Source organism: Pseudonaja textilis, chromosome 5 (assembly GCF_049901715.1).
Source record: "Pseudonaja textilis isolate UNSWEBS1 chromosome 5, rPseTex1.2, whole genome shotgun sequence".
NCBI lineage: Eukaryota > Metazoa > Chordata > Lepidosauria > Squamata > Elapidae > Pseudonaja > Pseudonaja textilis.
Genome location: NC_141994.1, coordinates 25,028,510 through 25,047,455, shown reverse-complemented (window position 1 = coordinate 25,047,455; position 18,946 = coordinate 25,028,510). Strand labels below are relative to the sequence as shown.

Genomic DNA, 18,946 nt, shown 5'->3' with positions numbered 1-18,946 from the left:
TATCTTGGTAAATCTTTCAACCAGTCCAAAGCACTGCAAAATAGAATAATAACAGGGTAACAGGGCTGGAAGGGACCTTAAAGGTCTTCTAGTCCAACCCCCTGCTCAAGCAGGAGACTCTATCCCTTTCCAGACAAATGGCTGTCCAGTGTAAATCCAAGTCAACATACCATGTTGTTAACAATAAATGAGTGCTGTAGGAATACAGATAAAGGACTGGGATTAAGCCATAGACAGAGATTATTGCACTAATATTACACGTACTGCAGAGGTGGTATTCAGTCTGACCAGTTCTGGACAACCGGTAGTGGAAATCCCACCTCTGACTGAAGATTTTACAGTATCCTTCCCCTGCCACACCCACCAAGCCACGCCCACAGAACCAGTAGTAAAAAATATTGAATCCCACCACTGACGTACTGACAAATACCTCCATGCTATCTGTAGAAACACTTTTCTTAATCGCAATGGTCCTTTTTGTCATATTAAAAGCTTACATAGTTTATAGGTGCTCCTTATCGTCCATATGTGGCCGTTGTGAAGGATCATTAGAGGATTTGGAAAAAAAAGGCTCATTCAGAGGTTAATCTGCTTTATCTCTGTGATACATTTGAGCCAGTGGTGAGTTGGATGGAAGCCAAGCCATGAATCTGAGCGAGGACACCACGAACATTTTGTGGGTAGACAATTTCAAAGATGCAGGATTTGGCTAACCTATGTCTTCTCAACAGAGTTGTGAGGGATATTGTCAGGGGTGGGCTGCTGGGGGTTTGCAGGGGTTTGGGAGAGCCCCTAGATAAGATTCTACACAGTTTGGAGAACCCCCAAATCCCATTCCTGGCTGGCCCCACCCACCCTGCCCCTCTCAGGACTCCCCACGTGGCCCCTTTTGGATGCAGGTAAGTGCAGGGCATGTGCGGAGTCTCGGGGAGGGTGAAAAACGGGCCTCCCAGAATTTTGGGAAGCCCAGAATCAGGTCCGTTTCCAGCTTCCAGGGAGCTTCTGGAGCCCATGGAGGCCATTTTCACCCTCCTGGAGGATTGAGGAAAGCCTCTGGAGCCCAGGGAAGGCAAAAACGCCCCCTCCCCACCATGGTGCAGGAGGCCGACTAGGCCACGCCCACCATGGCCATATCCACCCAGCAATCAAGCAGAGAACTCATTGCTAAAATTTTTGAAGCCCACCCCTGCTCAAATTGGTTTGACTTGTCCCATCACTACAAATATGGAAGGATGCTTTTCAGCTGTGCCAAGACTAGAGGAATGGGTTTCCATCACACATAACTCTCTCTCTGTCTCTCCTCTCCTCTCTCCTCTCCTCTCTCCTCTCTCTCTACTCTATCTATCTCTCCATCTCTCTACCTCTTTGTCTCTCTATTTCTCTGTATCCATCTCTCTGTATCTGTCACTCTATATCTATCTCTGTATTTCTCTATCTCCCTACCATCCATCCATCCATCCATCCATCCATCATCTTGTTGTTAGTTTCGAAGTCATGTCCAACCCATCATGACCCCATGGACAACGTTCCTCCAGGCCTTCTTGTCCTCTACCATCCTCCAGAGTCCATTTAAGCTCATGCTGACTGCTTCAGTGACTCCATCCAATCACCTCATTCTCTGTCGTGCCCTTCTTCTTTTCCTTCAATCTTTCTCAGCATTTGGCTCTTTTCCAGTAAGTCCTTCCTTCTCATGAGGTGGCCAAAGTCTTTGAGTTTCCTCTTCAGGATCTGGCCTTCTAAAGAGCAGTCAGGGTTGATCTCCTCTAGGACTGACCAGTTGACTGGCCTTGCAGTCCAAGGGACTCACTCTCTCCAACACCAGAGTTCAAAGGCCTCCATTCTTTGGCACTCAGCCTTCCTTATGGTCCAACTTTCACAGCCAGACCTTGCAACTGGGAAAACCATAGCCTTGACTCTATGCACTTTTGATGTCTCTGCTTTTTAGTGTGCTGTCTAGATTTGCCATAGCTTTCCTCCCCAGGAGCAAGTGTCTTTTAATTACTTGGCTGCAGTCCCCATCTGCAATAACCTTGGAGCCCAGGAAAATAAAATCTGTCATCTATCATCCATCTAATCTATCATATCTGTCTGTCTGTCTGTCTGTTTGTCTGCCTGTCTGTCTGTCTGCCTGTCTGTCTGACTATCTCTCCCTTTATTATCTATCTATCTCTATTTCTCCATCTCTCTTTCTCTCTCTCTTTCTCCCTCTCTGTCTCTCCCTCCCTCCCTCCCTCCCTCCCTCTATCTGTATCTCAATTTTTTTAGAGACTACATCGCAAATAATCACTGGGTCTAAGGATTTACAGAACGTTAAAATAAATCACTTCAGTAATCTTTCCAACATTACCTTGTAAAGTTGATGGCAAAATTTCAGATGGAGGGTAAAGCTGAAAGACTATTTCTTGCTTAAGGCTACTTGGTGAGCAGATAGAGATATTTGAAACTGGAGACAAGCTTGAGAGTGATGCCTAACAAGCTTTCTTCTGGTCTCTCATAGGCAGCTGTGAATCAAGCAGATGCTGTGGGAGTAAATAGAGTTTCAGTTTGGGAAAAGGTTGGCTTATCATTTTTTAATAGAGAAAAATGTGCATGTGGGCTCCGAGACTGCCGTTACCGTATAAAGCTCTAAAAACTACTCTGTATACAAATCTTTTCTTAGGAAATAAAATAAGATGCGTAGAACTAAGGTACGTAATAAAATGAGGTAAGACGTATGAGATAAGACATAAGAAGCCAAAGAACAGGATCTGTGATTTCACAAGAGAGAAAATGCTGTTTCTAAAAAAAACACCCACTAAATCTTCTAAAGTATGCTTTAATGTACTGTGTAGCTGACCTTTCGCATTTAAATTAAGTTGTCAGTGTTTTGGCTCCTTTCCATTATTTTACTCGTAATCATAAATACAACACATTTGGGACTTCTGAAGATGAAGGATGAAGGGGGATATCACTCTGCCAAATTCATTACTAAGTCCAAGTCATTGAAATTGGGATCATTTTCCTATGAGTTTCCCTGATGCACAAATACAATTAAAAAACCACTTTCAAAATATTATACAGTATATTTGAAAAACTAGTGTACTAATGCTGATGGATTTCAGATAGATAGATAGATAGATAGATAGATAGATAGATAGATAGATAGATAGATAGATAGATAGATAGATAGATAGATAGATAGATAGGATATAGAAAGATATAGATTGATGATAGAACAGAACAGAAAAGAATGGAGTGGAATAGAATTAGATTAGAATGGAATGGAACGGAACAGAACGGAACAGAACAGAACAGAACAGAACAGAATAGAAATAGATTAACAGAGTTGAAGGAATCTTGGAGGTCTTCTAGTCCAACCTGCTAGCTAGATGGATGGATGGATGGATTTGTGGGTGGGTGGGTGGAAAGGGTGGAGTGAACAGACAGACAGACAGGCATACAATATCCTTGTGTAGTAACATAACTGCACTATTGGGATGATTGATTCATTGACCAAATTCAAGTATTTTTGTTTCTTTTCCTTCACTGTAGTACTTTGTCTCAGCACATACTGTCAAACTTTGGAAGAGATGTAGTGTTATCACTACAAATGGTTATCCAATCTCTTCTTTAAAACCTCCAGTATTGGAGCACCCACAACTTCTATGGGCAAGTTGTTCCACTGATTGATTGTTCTCACTGTCAGGAAATCTCTCCTTAGTTCTAGGTTGCTTCTCTCCTTGACTAGTTTCCATTCATTTCTTCTTGTCTTGCCTTCTGGTGCTTTGGATAATAGCTTGACTCCCTCTTCTTTGGGACAGCCCCTCAAATATTGGAACCCTGCTATTATATCACCCCTAGTTCTTCTTTACTCTAGAATCAAAATACCCAAAACCTGGAACTGTTTTTCATACGTTTTAGCCTCCAGCCCCCTGTCAATCATCTTTGTTCCCCTTTCCTCCCTCCCTCCCTCCCTTATTCCCTTTCTCATTCTACCTGGTGGTGCTGTGGTTAGAATTCATTATTGCATTCTACTCACAGTCTGGAGTTCGATCCTGACTGGCTTTAGATTGGCTCAGTTTTCTGTCTTTCTGAGGTTGGTAAAATGAGGACTCAGATTGTTGGGGGACTCTGTAAACCACTTACTGAGACCTATAAAGCACTGTGAAGCGGTATAAAAGTCTAAATTCTATTGTTATTGGGTAGTGGTCCAAAACTAGAGTGTTTTTTTTTTTCTAATGCTGCCAGCTGTTATCTGCTGGGGTGGTTTTTCAATGTGAAATGGTTCCCCAGCTACTAAACAATGGTCAGGCAATACACCCTCGGTGTTGTAATGATTGTTTATCCTCTGTATATGACAGTCTTTGGCTGAATGCTAGTATAACTACTTATTATGCCTGGAGCTGCTTTCAACAGTTCCATGCAGGCAGAATCCAAGCAACAAAGTGACTTAGATCCTGGAGGATCTAAATTACAAAGGATCTTGATCTATTTTCTTTAGCTCATCCTTTTATTAGAGAATGTCCAGATGTCCCAGACATTATGTAAAATGACGAATTCTGGCGTCTGCAGTCCCAACTACTTTGAAGAATAACCAGGCTGTACACGTTTTTACTCAGGGACAGAGAAGTTAGCTTTTAAAATTATTTTGAAAGTACTCTTTGGCTTGGCAGGAAAAGAGTTAAAAAAGATTTAATGTTATGCACTAATGAGCTCCATTCTTACAATTCTATATTTGATTTTAAAAACTATTGACAGTGCTTAAAACACTGGGTTTTTCCCTTTTTTTCCTTTAATGATCCACCAACCCTGCTTATGTTTCTCCAACTTCATTAAATGTGACTGGGGATATAGATTATTTTGGATTATGAGAGAGTTGTTACAAAATTGGTTAATCGTTACAGTTCCAGTATAGCAATCCAACATAAAATCTTTGCCAATGAATGATTGCTTTACCTTAAACAGATTAAACAGATAATCAGAGTTGGAAGGGTCCTTGTAGGTCACCTAATCCAACCTTCTGCCCAAGCAGGAAACTCTGCACCATTTCTGACAGACGGGAGTCCAATCTCTTCTTGAATCTCTCTTTATTCAATTTCCATCCATTATTTCTTATCTGGCCTTTGGGTGCTCTGGAAAATAGCTGGATTCCTTCCTCTCTGTGGCAGTCACTCAAGTATTGGAAGACTGCTATCATGTCTCCCCGGTCCTTTTCTTCCCTAGACTAGCCAGGCCCAGTTCCTGCAACCATTCATGGTATGTTCCTGCAACCGTTCTTCATATGTTTTAGCCTCCAGTCCCCTCATCATCCTGGTTGCTCTTCTCTGTACTTTTTCTCGAGTCTCAACATCTTTTTTATAGTGTGGTGACCAATACTGGATGCAGTACTCTAGCTGTGGCCTTACTAAGGCTTTATAGAGTGGTATTGGTACCTTCTAATAACACTGCCTTTAAGCTTCCAATACATTATTCGTTGTTTCCAATGCGTTATTTTATACCACTATTGTTATAAAGTGTTATTATATTTTATTATAAATGTAAAATACAAGAATACATTATATATAAAATACATATAAAGTATTATCATTCCTACCAAGATTTTATGAATTTCCTAGGGCAGGGGTATCAAAATCAAGGCAGGGTGCTTAAATCTGGCCCACGGGGCCAGCCTGGAAATATCAAAGGACTGGACCCTGGTGCCTCTGCTGGCCAAAAATGGGCCATTCAGATGCCTTGTGAAGCCCTCACATGGCCCATTTTTTTTCTCCCTGGCCTCCAGCAGAATTCTGCCAGCCAAAAATGGGCCTTGCAGGGGGCCCATGAGCCCCTCCCCCCCGTGGCTCAGTTTCAGCCTCCCTGGCCTCCAGAAGCACTCTGCTGGCCAAAAATGGGCCATGCCGGAAACCAGAAGCACAGCTGGCAATGGCGCACTTGCCCACAGAAAGGGCTCTGCGTGCCACCTCTGGCACGTGCGCCATAGGTTCACCATCACAGCTCTAGAAAGAGTGCAGAGAAGAGCAACAAAGATGATTAGGGCAGGGATGGGATTCAAATTTTTTAACAACCAGTTCTGTGGGTATGGCTTAGGTGGTGGGCATGGCTTGGTGGTCATGTGACTAGGTGGACGTGGCTTGGTGGTCGTGTTATTGGCTGGGTGTGGCCAACTCAGTATCACTCACACCGAGGCATGCATCTCCTTGTCTGGCCTCTCATGATTATGGGGGTGCTGCAACAGTTGTAAGTGTGAAAAAGGGTCATAAGTCACTTTTTTCAGTGCCATTGTAACTTTGAATGGTGACTCCACACAAGCAAAGTACCAGCAAAGGAGGGGGAAAAAAACTCCAGAGATGTTCCTGAGACAGGAAGTCTAGTCCTGCCAAGAATGTAATAAAGGTTAACGGAGAGGCAGTTTCTGTAAGCAACACCAGAATGTTTCCTTCCTGCCTTCCTTACAGGATTAGGCCAGTAATTTCTTCTAACAACCGGTTCTCTGAACTGCTTAGAATGTTAACAACTGGGTCTAGAGAATAGGTGCAAACTGGTAGAATCCCACCCCTGATTAGGGGGTTGGAGGCTAAAACCAAGATTTTACCTGGTGCCATTGTCCTCTAGTTGAAAATAATCTGAGTGTTAAATTGCTATGTGTTGCAAGTAAAATTGCAGTAACATACAAAATTCTTCATCTCAAAATAATACAGAGCAATGTAAATAACTGGGTATTTTATTTATACTACAGTTTAGTAAGACCATACTTGGAATATTGTATCCTTTTTTGGTCGCCATGATATAAAGAAGATGTGGAGACTCTAGAAAGAGAGCAAGGAAGAGCTACAAAGATGTTTAGGAGGACTGAAGGCTAAAACATATAGAGAACGGTTGCTGGAATTGGATTATGTCTAGGTTGATGAAAAGAAGGACTAGGGGGGACATGATAGCAGTATTCCAATATCTCAGGGGTTGCCCCAAAGAAGAGGGAGTCAAGCTATTCTCCAAAGAACCTGAAGGCAGAACAAGAAGCAATGGGTGGAAATGAATCAAGGAGAGAAGCAACCTAGAACTAAGGAGAAATTTCCTGACAGGGAGAACAATTAATCAGTGGAACAACTTGCCTCCAAAAGTTGTGAGTGCTCCAACACTAGAAGATTTTAAGAAGAGATTGGACAGCCATTTATCTGAAATGGTGTAGTGTTTCCTGCCTAAGCAGGGGGTTGGACTAGAAGACCTCCAAGGTTCCTTCAAACTCTATTATTCTATTCTAAATTCCGGTGCCTTGGGGAATAGGTTGACCCCCTCTTCTCTGGGGCAACCCCTCAAATATTGGAACAGTGCTACCATGTCCTTCTTTTCCTCCCCATATCCTGAAACCATTCTTCATATGTTTTAGCTTCTAGTTTGTCTAGTCTTACTTTCCGGTCTATAATGCTTTGGAAGGTAAGCCTCTTAAAGGTATTAGGTTAAGGTTCCCTTCACACATATGTGGTAGTCGTTTCCGGCTCTAGGGGGCAGTGCTTATCTCTGTTACAAAGCCAAAGAGCCAGCGTGGTCCGAAGATGTCTCCTTGGTCATGTGGCCGGCAGAACTAAATGCCGAAGGTGCACGGAACACTGTTCCCTTCCCACCAAAGGGGTCCCTATTTTTCTACTTGCATTTTTTACATTCTTTCGAACTGCTAGTTTGGCAGAAAGCTGGGACAAGTAACAGGAACTCCCTCCGTTATGTGGCGCAAGGGGTTCGAATTGCCGAACTGCTGACCTTTCTGATTGACAAGCTCAGCGTCTTAGCCACTGAGCCACTGCGTCCCCATGCCTCTTAAGAAGTCACTAATATGCAGAATTATCAAGCTCTTTGCAATATGGATGTAGTCCTTGTGTGCTCTCAGGACTGGAGGGAATAAAACAAAAGAATAATGTTCTCCTTCTCTTCCATTTCTCATACTTTAAGCCTTACATTAGATAAATTCTTTGAGTGAGGGATCCTTCGTGCTCTCTGAGCTTTCTTGTTTTCTTGCAGCAGGTTCATTACCCAAACTAGGTATCATCATCCATGCTAGGGATCCTTTGAGTCTTCCTTTAAATAAATGCTAACTTTATCTGTTAGGAGTCTTGAACAATGAACTCATTCTGTACTCTAAAGGAAGTTTTCGGACTCTGCCTTTGAACGTGACTTTCATTCCAGCCACAGCCTGAGCGAACACATGAAACTCAATGATAAACTGACCTTCCTTCAGCATGTCTTTGAAGTATCTCCAAATAGCTGGCTACTTGAAGTTACGCCTAACCCTCAATTAGTGTACTTGTCCTTTTTTGCCACTGCTTGAATCAGAAAGGAAGCATGCTCTGTTTTATACTCCTGCAATGTTGAGGCTAAGGATCAATTCTGCCCTGGATGGGATCGTCAGTTCACCTTCCGGAAGGAAAGCACTACATTTGCTTAGATTTCTGTCATATTTTTCTATGGAAGAAGGTGGGAAGGAGCTGCTGTAAATTTCTGTAATTTCTGCTGTAATTTTCATTAACAATTCATCCCAATTTATTTATTTTTTAAAAATATATAAAATAGCACAAGACTCTCTGAACTAAATATTTTATACTAGAGTTATTTTAGTTTGATTTTATTTTATTTGTTCAGTTTGGATAATCCTTGACTCAAACCAACTCCTATCAAGTTTCAGATTTGGGTTTTAGAATCTGTGATACATAAATGATTGAGAGAAAAAACCTGAAGCAGACAAGAAAATTATAGATTTCTTTGTGCCCTGTTTATTTGTTTTCAGTGAGATTGAACCTTTCAGGATCACTCCTTCAAATTGAATTACTGCTTTTCTCCCTGTGTTATTGCCTCCAATATCAATTTGTTTTTTTATGTTTTCATGCAACTTGCAATTGCATCATGTGACAGATTTCTGTGGGAATACATTTTGTTAGAATGTATTTTTATGCAACAACTAATAGAACTGAATACAGTAGTATTCAACCAGTAGATGGCAATGCTTGAAAGTTTGGATCTATGGTTTATAATCTATGTTCTTTTGTACTAAATAGAGTTTCCTGCTTCCTGCTGCAGTTAAGCAGTAAAGCACATGGTGACTGTACCCTTATTTTGTCTGTGGTGCTACATATAAACATAATTTCTCTAACATGTTCTGTTTCATTTGGAGCATTCTAACTCTACAAACTATATCTATACCTGATCCTAATCTCTCCAATCTACCCTCCCAACTCATTGGGAAAAGCAGCTTCCTTTCACACACGACAGGGAATATTCTTATTATCCAACATGTCTTTTCAATTTTCATACACTGTACCAGGGAGAGAGAAATTTATGGTAGCACCTCAGAGGGAAGTTCTAACCTTCATGCACATATCATTCATTTCCTGAAAACATCACTAGCTTCTGATCCAGATATACGAGTTTTCATTTGGAAATATTCCCAGAAAATTAGAAAAAAACAATTTCAGTTCAGTCAATCACAAAGGAACATTTGACAAATGGTCATAAATGCAAAGTATAAAGGAGGTTATGATAGGCTTCACAAAATAATGGAGCTGGAACAACATCTAAGAATTTAGGATCAGTATTTTTTTTTATCAGGAAATAATGAATCCATAAACAAAGAATTTTAGCCAGACTGTTTCTAAGGTAAAGGTTCCCCTCACACATACGCTGTCTGAAGATGTCTCCATGGTCATGTGACCAGCATGACTAAACACTGAAGCTGCATGGAACACTTTTACCTTCCCACCAAAGTGGTCCCTATTTTTCTATTTGCATTTTTTATCTGCTTTCGAACTGCTAGGTTGGCAGAAGCTGGGACAAGTAACGGGAGCTCACTCCATTATGTGGCACTGGGGATTTGAACTGCCGAACTGTCAACCTTTCATTCTTATCTAGAAAACATTTATTCAAATCCTCTTGTGTTTCCTTCTCCTACCTACCGTATATAACAGGTTTTCTGCTTCTATTCAGTTGTCTTAAATCATTTTTTTTGCAACAGATTAACTACCAAGGGTATTTTTCACTGACTGTGTGAGACCACTTAAAGATTATTTCTCTTTTTTAACATGACTTACTGCCTTCAGTTAAGTACTTTTAGCTGATGAATTTGGGTATAAAGAACATTAATATGCATGGCACAGTGTGACAGCTGAATAACAGAACTAATTGTTCTTATTTAAAATTAAATATAGTCTCAAACAGTGAAGTAACATTGCTTTATTCCATCTCTTTAAAGATCCCTCATCTTAGCTTTGCTTATACAGGTAATCCTTGACCTGAAACCATTTGTTTAGTGACTGTACGGAGTTATGATGACACTGAAAAAAGCAATTTATGATTATGACCTTTGTAGCATCCCACTCATATTTATGACAATTGCAGTGGCCTTCTGACAAGCCAAGTCAAAAGGGGAAGCCAGGTTTGCTGAATGACCGCTTCACCCACTTAACAGCTGGAGAAATTTGCCTAGCGATTGTGGGAAAAACATAGTAATAAAACAGGGCAAAACTCACTTAGAAACTGCCTTGTGTGGCAATATAAATGTTGGTCATAGGACTACCATCTCTGGGTTCATACCTGGTCTCCAAAGTCCCTTCCCACTTTGTTATTCTGCTACTCTGTTGTACAGATGGATTTTGAGAGAAATAAGGAAATATTTTCCCATAACCGGGGAAGAAGAAAAGAAAGGGGGGGGGAAGGAAGAAAGAGAAAGGAAGGAAGGAAAGAAAGAAAGAGAAAGAAAGAAAGAAAAGAAAAGAAAAGAAAAGAAAAGAAAAGAAAAGAAAAAAAAGAAAAGAAAAGAAAGAACGGAGAGAAAGGAGAGAAAGAAGGAAGGAAGGAAGGAAGGAAGGAAGGAAGGAAGGAAGGAAGAAAGAAAGAAAGAAAGAAAGAAAGAAAGAAAGAAAGAAAGAAAGAAAGAAAGAAAGAAAGAAAGAAAGAAAGAAAGAAAGAAAAAAGAGAAAGAAAAAACTGAGCGGATAGCCACGCTCAGTTTTTAAGATAACCTCTTCCTGCATCCCTCAAGAATACAAACACAACTCAATTCTTCAATATTTCTTTTTTATTGATGAATGTTATACCTGTCTATAAATTTATTTGCCGATGTTTGATCTGTTGGCCGGAGTGTAAATGTAAACGGATGAAAACTACTATTGCTGTTGACAGCTGTTTGTTCAGTTTCGTTTGGTATCCCAGGGATTAGTGTAGCAGAAATGGTACAGATGTTGGCTCAGAATGGATTATTAATATTATTATTGTAATCATAGTGACAGATGGAAGACATCGTCATAATCGGCAATAATTTAGAGAATTATTTGGATATTGCTTGCATTTCTTCCTGATAAACATGCAGATAACGGAAAATAGGCAAAGATTCAGCTCTAATCCTGGGAAGAGTAGAAGGAAAGAGAAGAAGTTTGTTTGTTTGTTTGTTTATTTATTTATTTATTTTTGACAATTGCTTACAAGATAATAGGTATAAGTAAAAAACCATAGTTTTGAATACATGGGTATATATAAGAAAAATAAAAAAGAAAAGAAACATTAGGACAGGGATCGTAGACATGTTGGTACGCTTATGCATGCCCCCTACAGACCTCTTAGGAAAGGGGCGAGGTCAATAGGAGAAAGTCTAAGGTTAAAGTTTTTGGGGTTTGGGGAAGAAACCACAGAGTCAGATAGAGTATTCCAGACATTGACCACAGTGTTGCTGAAGTTGTATTTCCTCCAGTCAAGTTTGGTGCGATTTACCTTGAGTTTGTAGCTATTGTTTACTCTTGTGTTGTTGTGGTTGAAGCTGAAGTATTCATTGACAGGTAGGACATTGCAATGTATGGTTTTATATACTATACTTAGATCGGACCGAAGGCGGCATAGTTCTAGGTTTTCTAGGTCTAGGATTTAAAGTCTGGTGGCATAAGGTATTCTACAATGAGTAGAGGAGTGAACTCTTCTTGTGAAATATTTCTGGACTTTCTCAACTGTGTTAATATCAGATACGTAATGTGGGTTCCAGACTGATGAGCTGTATTTGAGTATTGGTCTAGCAAATGTTTTGTATGCTCTAGTTATTAGTGTAATATTACCAGAGAAAAAGCTATGTAAGATTAGGTTAACAACCCTTAATGCCTTTTTGGCTATGTAATTACAGTGGGCTCTAGCACTTAGATCATTAGAGATGAGTTCTCCAAGATCCTTGACAGAGTTTGGATCATCAACAAGATCTTGACTATTCAGCCTGTATTTTATTTTCTGGGTTTTTTTGCCACTATGTAGGACAGAGCATTTATTTGTTGAGATTTGAAGTTGCCATTTGTTTGACCATTCTGATAAGGTCTTTTTGAAGGGTAGCAGTATTGTCTGTGGTATTGAACAGTTTTACATCACCAGTGAAGAGAATGCAGTTGCTCTTAATATGATCACAGAGGTCATTTATGTAGAATATGAAAAGAGTTGGTCCTAGAACACTGCCTTGGGGGACACCACTGTTGACAGGACCAGAAGGGAAGTGGATGGAGTAAGGTCCACCATTGGAAGATTTGAAGAACCAGATCTGTAGGAAATCTATGAGATTGCTAAGGGTTGAAAATGACAGCACACAATCCATTAAAACAGGCCAATAAGTGGGATTTGAGGTGCGGCTTTTGAATCTGAGGTTTTGTGTTTGTTTAGCATACAAAGTTTTTGACCCCTGGTAGCACAGTGGTTAGAATACGGTATAGCAGGCTGACTCTGCCCCCTGCCAGGAGTTCGATCCTGACGGGCTCAAGGTTGACTCAGCCTTCTGTCTTTCTGTGGTCGGTAATGAGGACGCAGATTGTTAGGGGCAAGAGGCTGACTCTGTAAAACTGCTTAGAAAGGGCTGTAAAGCCCTGTGTATAAGTGTAAGGGCTAATGCTACCCCCTTCTCCCTTCCTCCCCCCTCTCTCCCACCCTTTCTTCCTTTCTTCCTCCTTTCCTTCCTTCCTTCTGAAATTGGAGATCTCTTTACATCAATGGTATCAAACTGGATTTCTTCGAGGGCTGGATCAGCATTTTGTTCTCCTCCATGGACTGGCTGAGGGGCAGGAGGGTGGGATGGATGCTTCCTGCAACACCCTGCTGGTCAAAATGGGGCATGGGGGGTCCATACATGGCCCCGCTATACCTTGTTTTCACCCTCCATGGCCTCCTGCAATACTCTACCGGCCGTTTTCAGTCCTTGGCTTTTGGCCATTATCGGCCCTTATTTTTGCCTGTTTTCAGTCTGTTTTTCATCCCATTTTTCATCCTGTTTTTGTCCTGTTTTTGGCCCATTTCAGCCCATTTTCGGCCTGTTTTTCAGACTGTTTTTGGCTCATTTTCACCCCATTTTCCATCCCTTTTTGGCCTGTTTTTGACTGTTTTTTGGCCCATTTCAGCCCATTTTCAGCCTTTCTTGGCCTGTTTCAGCCTATTTTCAGACTGTTTTTCAGCCCAATTGTGGCCCATTTTCGTCCCATTTTTCATCCTGTTTTTGGCCTGTTTTTTGCCCATTTCAGCCCATTTTGGCCTGTTTTTTGGCCTGGTTTTGGCCCAGTTTCAACCCATTTTTAATCCCATTTCGGCCTGATTTTGACCCATTTTTTTGGCCCTTCAGCGCATTTTCAGACTGTTTTGGGGGCCCTTTCATCCCATTTTCATCCTGTTTTTTGGCCCATTTTGTCCCATTATTTGGCCTACTTTCGGCTGGCAGAGTGTTGCAGGAGGCCATTGAGGGTGAAGACGAGGCTGGGGGGGGCACACGCAGCCCATTTTAGCCACCAGAGGCACCATGGGCCGGTCCTTTGATATTTCCAGTCCAACCCTGTGGGCCAGAACCGCAGGTCTTGAGTTTGACACCCCTGCTTTACATAAACCGCATGAATATATTTTGCATATATTTCAGAATAAAAGAGAGTCAGAAGGCAAGGGCTAATCGGATTTGTATAAAAAATTCAGGCTGAAGTCCCCATTTTAAGTGATTCATGACCTCATGAGGCTCTTCAAACTATCAGAATATCAAGCTGGAAGGGACCTTGGAGGTCTTCTAGTCCAACCCCTTGTTAAATCAGGAGACTTTTTCTGTTTTGTTTTTCCCTGAGTCTTGCTTTTGAGCCACCTAACATGGTAAACAGCCTTGCAAAATTCAAACATTTAAAACTCTTTTTTGTGGTGTATGGTTGGCTCCACAACATAAATTATGCTCAGTGGTAATTTGGGATTGTTACAAATAAATGATTCAGTCCCCTCTCTTACTGAAGCTAAGATGAGGAGAGCCAGAAATTTACCGGGGGCTTTTGAACAGAAGTTGAATGCCAATTAAATCTGAACAGGATTTTAGACATATGAGTATATACTGTTTTATACATTTTATACATGTATAATATAATATGGTCATAGTTTATGCATGTGTAGCTTAGAAATTTTAAGCATCTTACTCCTTTGTAAATTGGCAAACTGGATTTTATGCATGGGAAGATATTTACAGTACGAACAGATTTTGTCCATTGCATCTCAATTTTGCTTTCCTGAGATCTATTAAGCAGAGGGCTTTTGTTTGTATTTTTCAAGCAGCTGAAGATCAAATGGTATTACTATTAACCAAGGAATATGTGGGTTTCCAAACAATGGAGTCTCTTGAAAATGTACTTGACCAGAAATGAAAAGCAGGCTAAAAAATAAAATAAAATGAGTTTATCGCCGCAATTTTTATACCAACATTCCATAGAAAAACTCCCTCATCTATCTGTAGCCAGAGATTAAAAGCCACAGATATTGTGATAGAAATTTGGGAAATACCGTTGTTTTCCCTCAGGCTACATTCCATGTAATATCTGTAATCATCATGTCTCCAAAACCATAATTTTATGTCCTTCAGTTAGGGGTCCTTGAAAAAAAATGCTGAAGTTTTGGCAAAGTTAATCAGATTTCAGCTTTGTGTATATCTCTAGGAGAGCGTTAGCTATATGTCATGCCCCTGTCGGAGTCTGAATCCAAGGAGGAAGACGAAGACAGTGAGAGTGTGGCTCCACCTGTGAAGGAAACTGGGGAAGGGCAAAGTCTGGCTGGGCAGAGCAGGGAAGACGGAGAGGGAATTCAGAAGAAGACCCAGGCCCACCCCCCTCTTCATCCTAGACCATGCAAGGAGGAAAGGAGAAGAGAGCAATGTGGGTCGCATGGCTTATGGGGGATGAAAGGGCCCTGATTCCCTTCATTAGCCATAGCTGGGAAGAGATTTTAAAAGAAATGCAGGCTGTGTGTGGCAGCTGCTGGGAGCAAACGTGAGCTTATCTTGTGTCAACTTTGCTTATCTGTGTTCCTGGTGACTTCCCAACCGTGTTGGGTTATTCCTGTGCCTTCACGTCTGGAATTCTTGCTCCTGCCCTGCCAAACTAATTACCTCATTTTGCCTTGATTGGACTTAAAGTTACAGTTTTTGTTGAGCATGTTTTGTACTTGATTCTCTGCAGCCAAAGGCTGTTCCTGGGAGAATTTTTCTTCAGCCAGAAGGTAACCAGGAAATTGGGGGCAAAGTTAGAGCTAATAAAGGGACTCCTACCCATTATCTGACTGTGTTGCCTTTGTGCCACGCCCCTTTGGGTGTGTTTTCACACTATATGCTAGAATCTTGACCGGCAAAATAATGGGAATTAAGATGTACCCATCTGATATGATTTGATTACTTTTTGATTGGATTGGATTGTGTTACTCCTTTAATCGCAACAAGTTGGTTACTCTTATTTAATTCGTTGGATTGGGCTACTTGAGGTTTTTGAAGTCTCTGTGTTTGTTCTTAATTACTCTTAAATTTTCATACAGTTCTAGACTATAGGTAGTCCTCAACCTATGACCATAACTGAGTCCAAAATTTCTGTTGCTAAGCGAGACAGTTGTTAAATGAGTTTTGCCCTGTTTTACAACCTTTCTTGCCACAGTTGTTAAGTAAATCACTGCAATTGTTAAGTTAGTCACACAGTTGTTAAGTGAATCTGGCTTCCCCTATTGATGTTGTTTGTCAGAAGGTCGCAAAAGGGGATCATGGTACCCCAGTACAATGCAACCATCATAAATGTGAGTCTGTTGTCAAGCATCCATATGTAAATCACATGATCACAGTCATAAGTGTGAAAAATGGTCACAAGTCACTTTTTTCAGTGATGTTGTAACTTCAAACGGCCCCTAAACCATCTTTTGTAAGTTGAGGACTACCTTTATAGGTAGGTAGTCCTCAACTTACAACAGTTCATTTAGTGACTGTTCAAAGTTACAACATCTGTCAACTCATAAAACATTTTGTATACATGTTTTATGGTTGACAACAGAAAGAAGGGTGCGGAGTTTCAAAGAGCAGATGGTGGTGTGGAATCGAAAGTACATTCCATTCATATTTTCTTCAAAGACTGATTAGATGACTGAAGCTTCTGCCACACAAAAATCTAATTGGAGAGCATGATTAATGACTCTTGGCTATGGACGTGTTTCATTGGATGATACACCCCAAGGGGTGGGTGGGAAAGCAGGATTAAGGAAGACAGTGAATTACGTATCTCAGAGTTGGCTATGCCCAGGTAAATTCCAGACATAGAATGTTACCTTCAAATAAATGTGCTTTACTTTTCGTAGTGTGACTTGAGGCTCGTGATTTATTTGGTGTAACTGCCGGAATCCTAACAACATCACTGAAACAAGTGTCTTAGGACCATGGTTCACCCATACTATGATTGGAGCCTTCCCATGATCAAAATTCAGGCCCTTGGCAACTGACTCATATTTCAAATCAAATCAACCTTTAGTGCCAGAGTACAACATATATACAAATAGATTGGCTGAGTCTCCCTTTGTGCAACACGCCCCCCAAACACAACTCACAGTGAGGACAGAAGTCCCTAACCCAGTCCCAATCTTGTTACACTATATGGACTTGTTGCACAACGCGCCGGCCCTACAACTCTATCCTACTATGTTGACATTTATTTTGAAATATGTCCCTTGATATAACTACAGTACTTAGTACTCATTGTTAATAGCTTCCGGGAGGTGCAGGGAGTACCAAAAATGATAAGTATCAAACAAATTTTTCCCATAAGGAATAATGCAGTGAGTCACAAGGTAGCCAACACCGAGAAATTCTAGTTTGTGGGTTGAGTACTAAACAAATGGTGACTACTGGGAAAAAATATTTGTGTGAAAATGCATTGAGTATTAATTTCGATGAGTTTTAAAGCAGTTGAGCTATTATTACCTTTATTGTCAGGGTACAACATGTGTACAATGAGATTGACTGAGCCTCCCTTTGTGCAACCCCCCCAACACAACTCACAGGGAGGAAAGAAGTCCCTAACGCAGTCCCAACCGTATTGCACTATGTGACCTTGTTGCACAATGTGCCAGCCCCTCAAGTCTATCCTACTATGTTGACATGAAGTTATTTTCCATTCAGGAGTCTGACAGCCCACGGGTAGAAACTGTTCTTCAGCCTGTTGGTGCAGCTGGCTCTGCTTCTCTGTCTCCTACCTGATGGTAGGAAAGTGAAGAAGTGCTGACCAGGGTGTGAGTCATCCCTGAGGATTTTCCTCACTCTTCTAAGGCAGCGAAACCTAGTGAGGTCATCTAGTGGTATCAGGGAACAGCCCACAATGTTTTGTGCTAACCTTACCACCCTCTGTAATGTCTTTCTATCCACGGCTGTCAAGCCAGCATACCATACCATCCTGCAATGTGATTGGACGCTTTCTATTGTGGACCGGTAAAAAGAGGTCATCAGTCATTGTTCCACTTTGTTCTTTCGCAGATCCCAAGGAAATGGAGTCTTTGTTGGGCCTTTCTGGCCACCTGGGTTGTGTTGGCTTTCCAGGTGAGATCTTTGCTGAGGTAGACTCTCAGGAATTTAAAGGAGGAAACTCTCTCCACACATTCCCCCCTCAGTGTAAAGTGGGGCAGGTTCCTCTCTCTTCTTCCAGAATTCTAACACCATCTCCTTTGTCTTGCTGATGTTCAGGTGCAAAGTCAAGGAGGAAACCAGATTCACTCAACAACTGTATGATTAACTTAACAACGGCAGTGATTCACTTAACAACAGTGACCAGGGAAGTCGTAAAAAAGGTCAAAACTCACTTAACAAATGTCTCGCTTAGCAACATAAATTTTGGGCTCAATTGTGGTTAACCTGAGGACTACCTGTAGTTGCAATATCAGATCATCTTTTTTGTAAAATTGCATAGTGGGACTGAGTGCTGCACTTTTTCTTCCCATTCTAGCAATGATTTTTATCTTCCAGTTCTAGCAAATCTCTTCCTTTATGATGGGTGAAGTTAAACTTTGACTATGGCAGAACTTATCCATGTATTGAGCCCTCTGCATTGCAAGAATGCTAAGACATTTGTGCTTATCTCATGGAACTTTGAGGTGGGATTATATTAAGTTCATGGAGCCCCTATCATGAAACTTCCTAAACATGGTCTTATGGACACCAGTCCTTCCAATATTTTTCCAGTCTTATCTGTATTTTTCCAGGTGGAAAACGCAGGATAACAGCCCTCTTCCAGCCCTCGGAAGTCCTGAGCAGTGGTAAGGCTCCCTATCTAATAATATATATTTTTTGTTTCATGTTGAATAAATGAGATACCCACCTATGGGGAGAGAATAGGCATCCTAACTTATCCTTAATTGTTAGATTTTTATTTTACTTCACCTGTTCCTTTTCTGAGTGTCAAGGTGTCATGCTCCTGTCAGTCTGAATCCAAGGAGGAAGCCAGACAGCTGACAGGGAATGGGAGTTTGGTTCCATTGGCCGTGCAGGAGGCTCGGGAAGGGCAAGGTGTTGCTGGGAAGAGCAGGGAGAGGTAGAACAAGGGAGAGGGAGTTCAGAGGAAGACCCAGGCCCACCCCCTCTTCATCCTAGGATATGCAGGGATGAACAGAGAAGAGAGCAATGTGGGTGGCGTGGGTTATGGGAGAGGAAAAGGCCCTGATT

At 41.3% G+C, this 18,946-nt stretch overlaps 1 protein-coding gene across 11 annotated transcripts in view; it reads left to right on the top strand.

Moving 5' to 3' along the window:
* MAGI2 (membrane associated guanylate kinase, WW and PDZ domain containing 2) overlaps positions 1-18,946 on the top strand; it is a 566,496-nt gene that overhangs the window by 34,696 nt on the left and 512,854 nt on the right. For 8 of the 11 annotated variants that reach the window (XM_087934364.1, XM_087934362.1, XM_087934363.1 and 5 more), the window contains exon 2: positions 18,487-18,540. The exons of the other annotated variants lie outside the window; for them this stretch is intronic. In XM_087934364.1, coding sequence (XP_087790490.1) covers positions 18,487-18,540 — 54 coding nt within the window. The remainder of the gene's footprint in view (positions 1-18,486; positions 18,541-18,946) is intronic. 11 annotated transcript variants of the gene reach the window in all.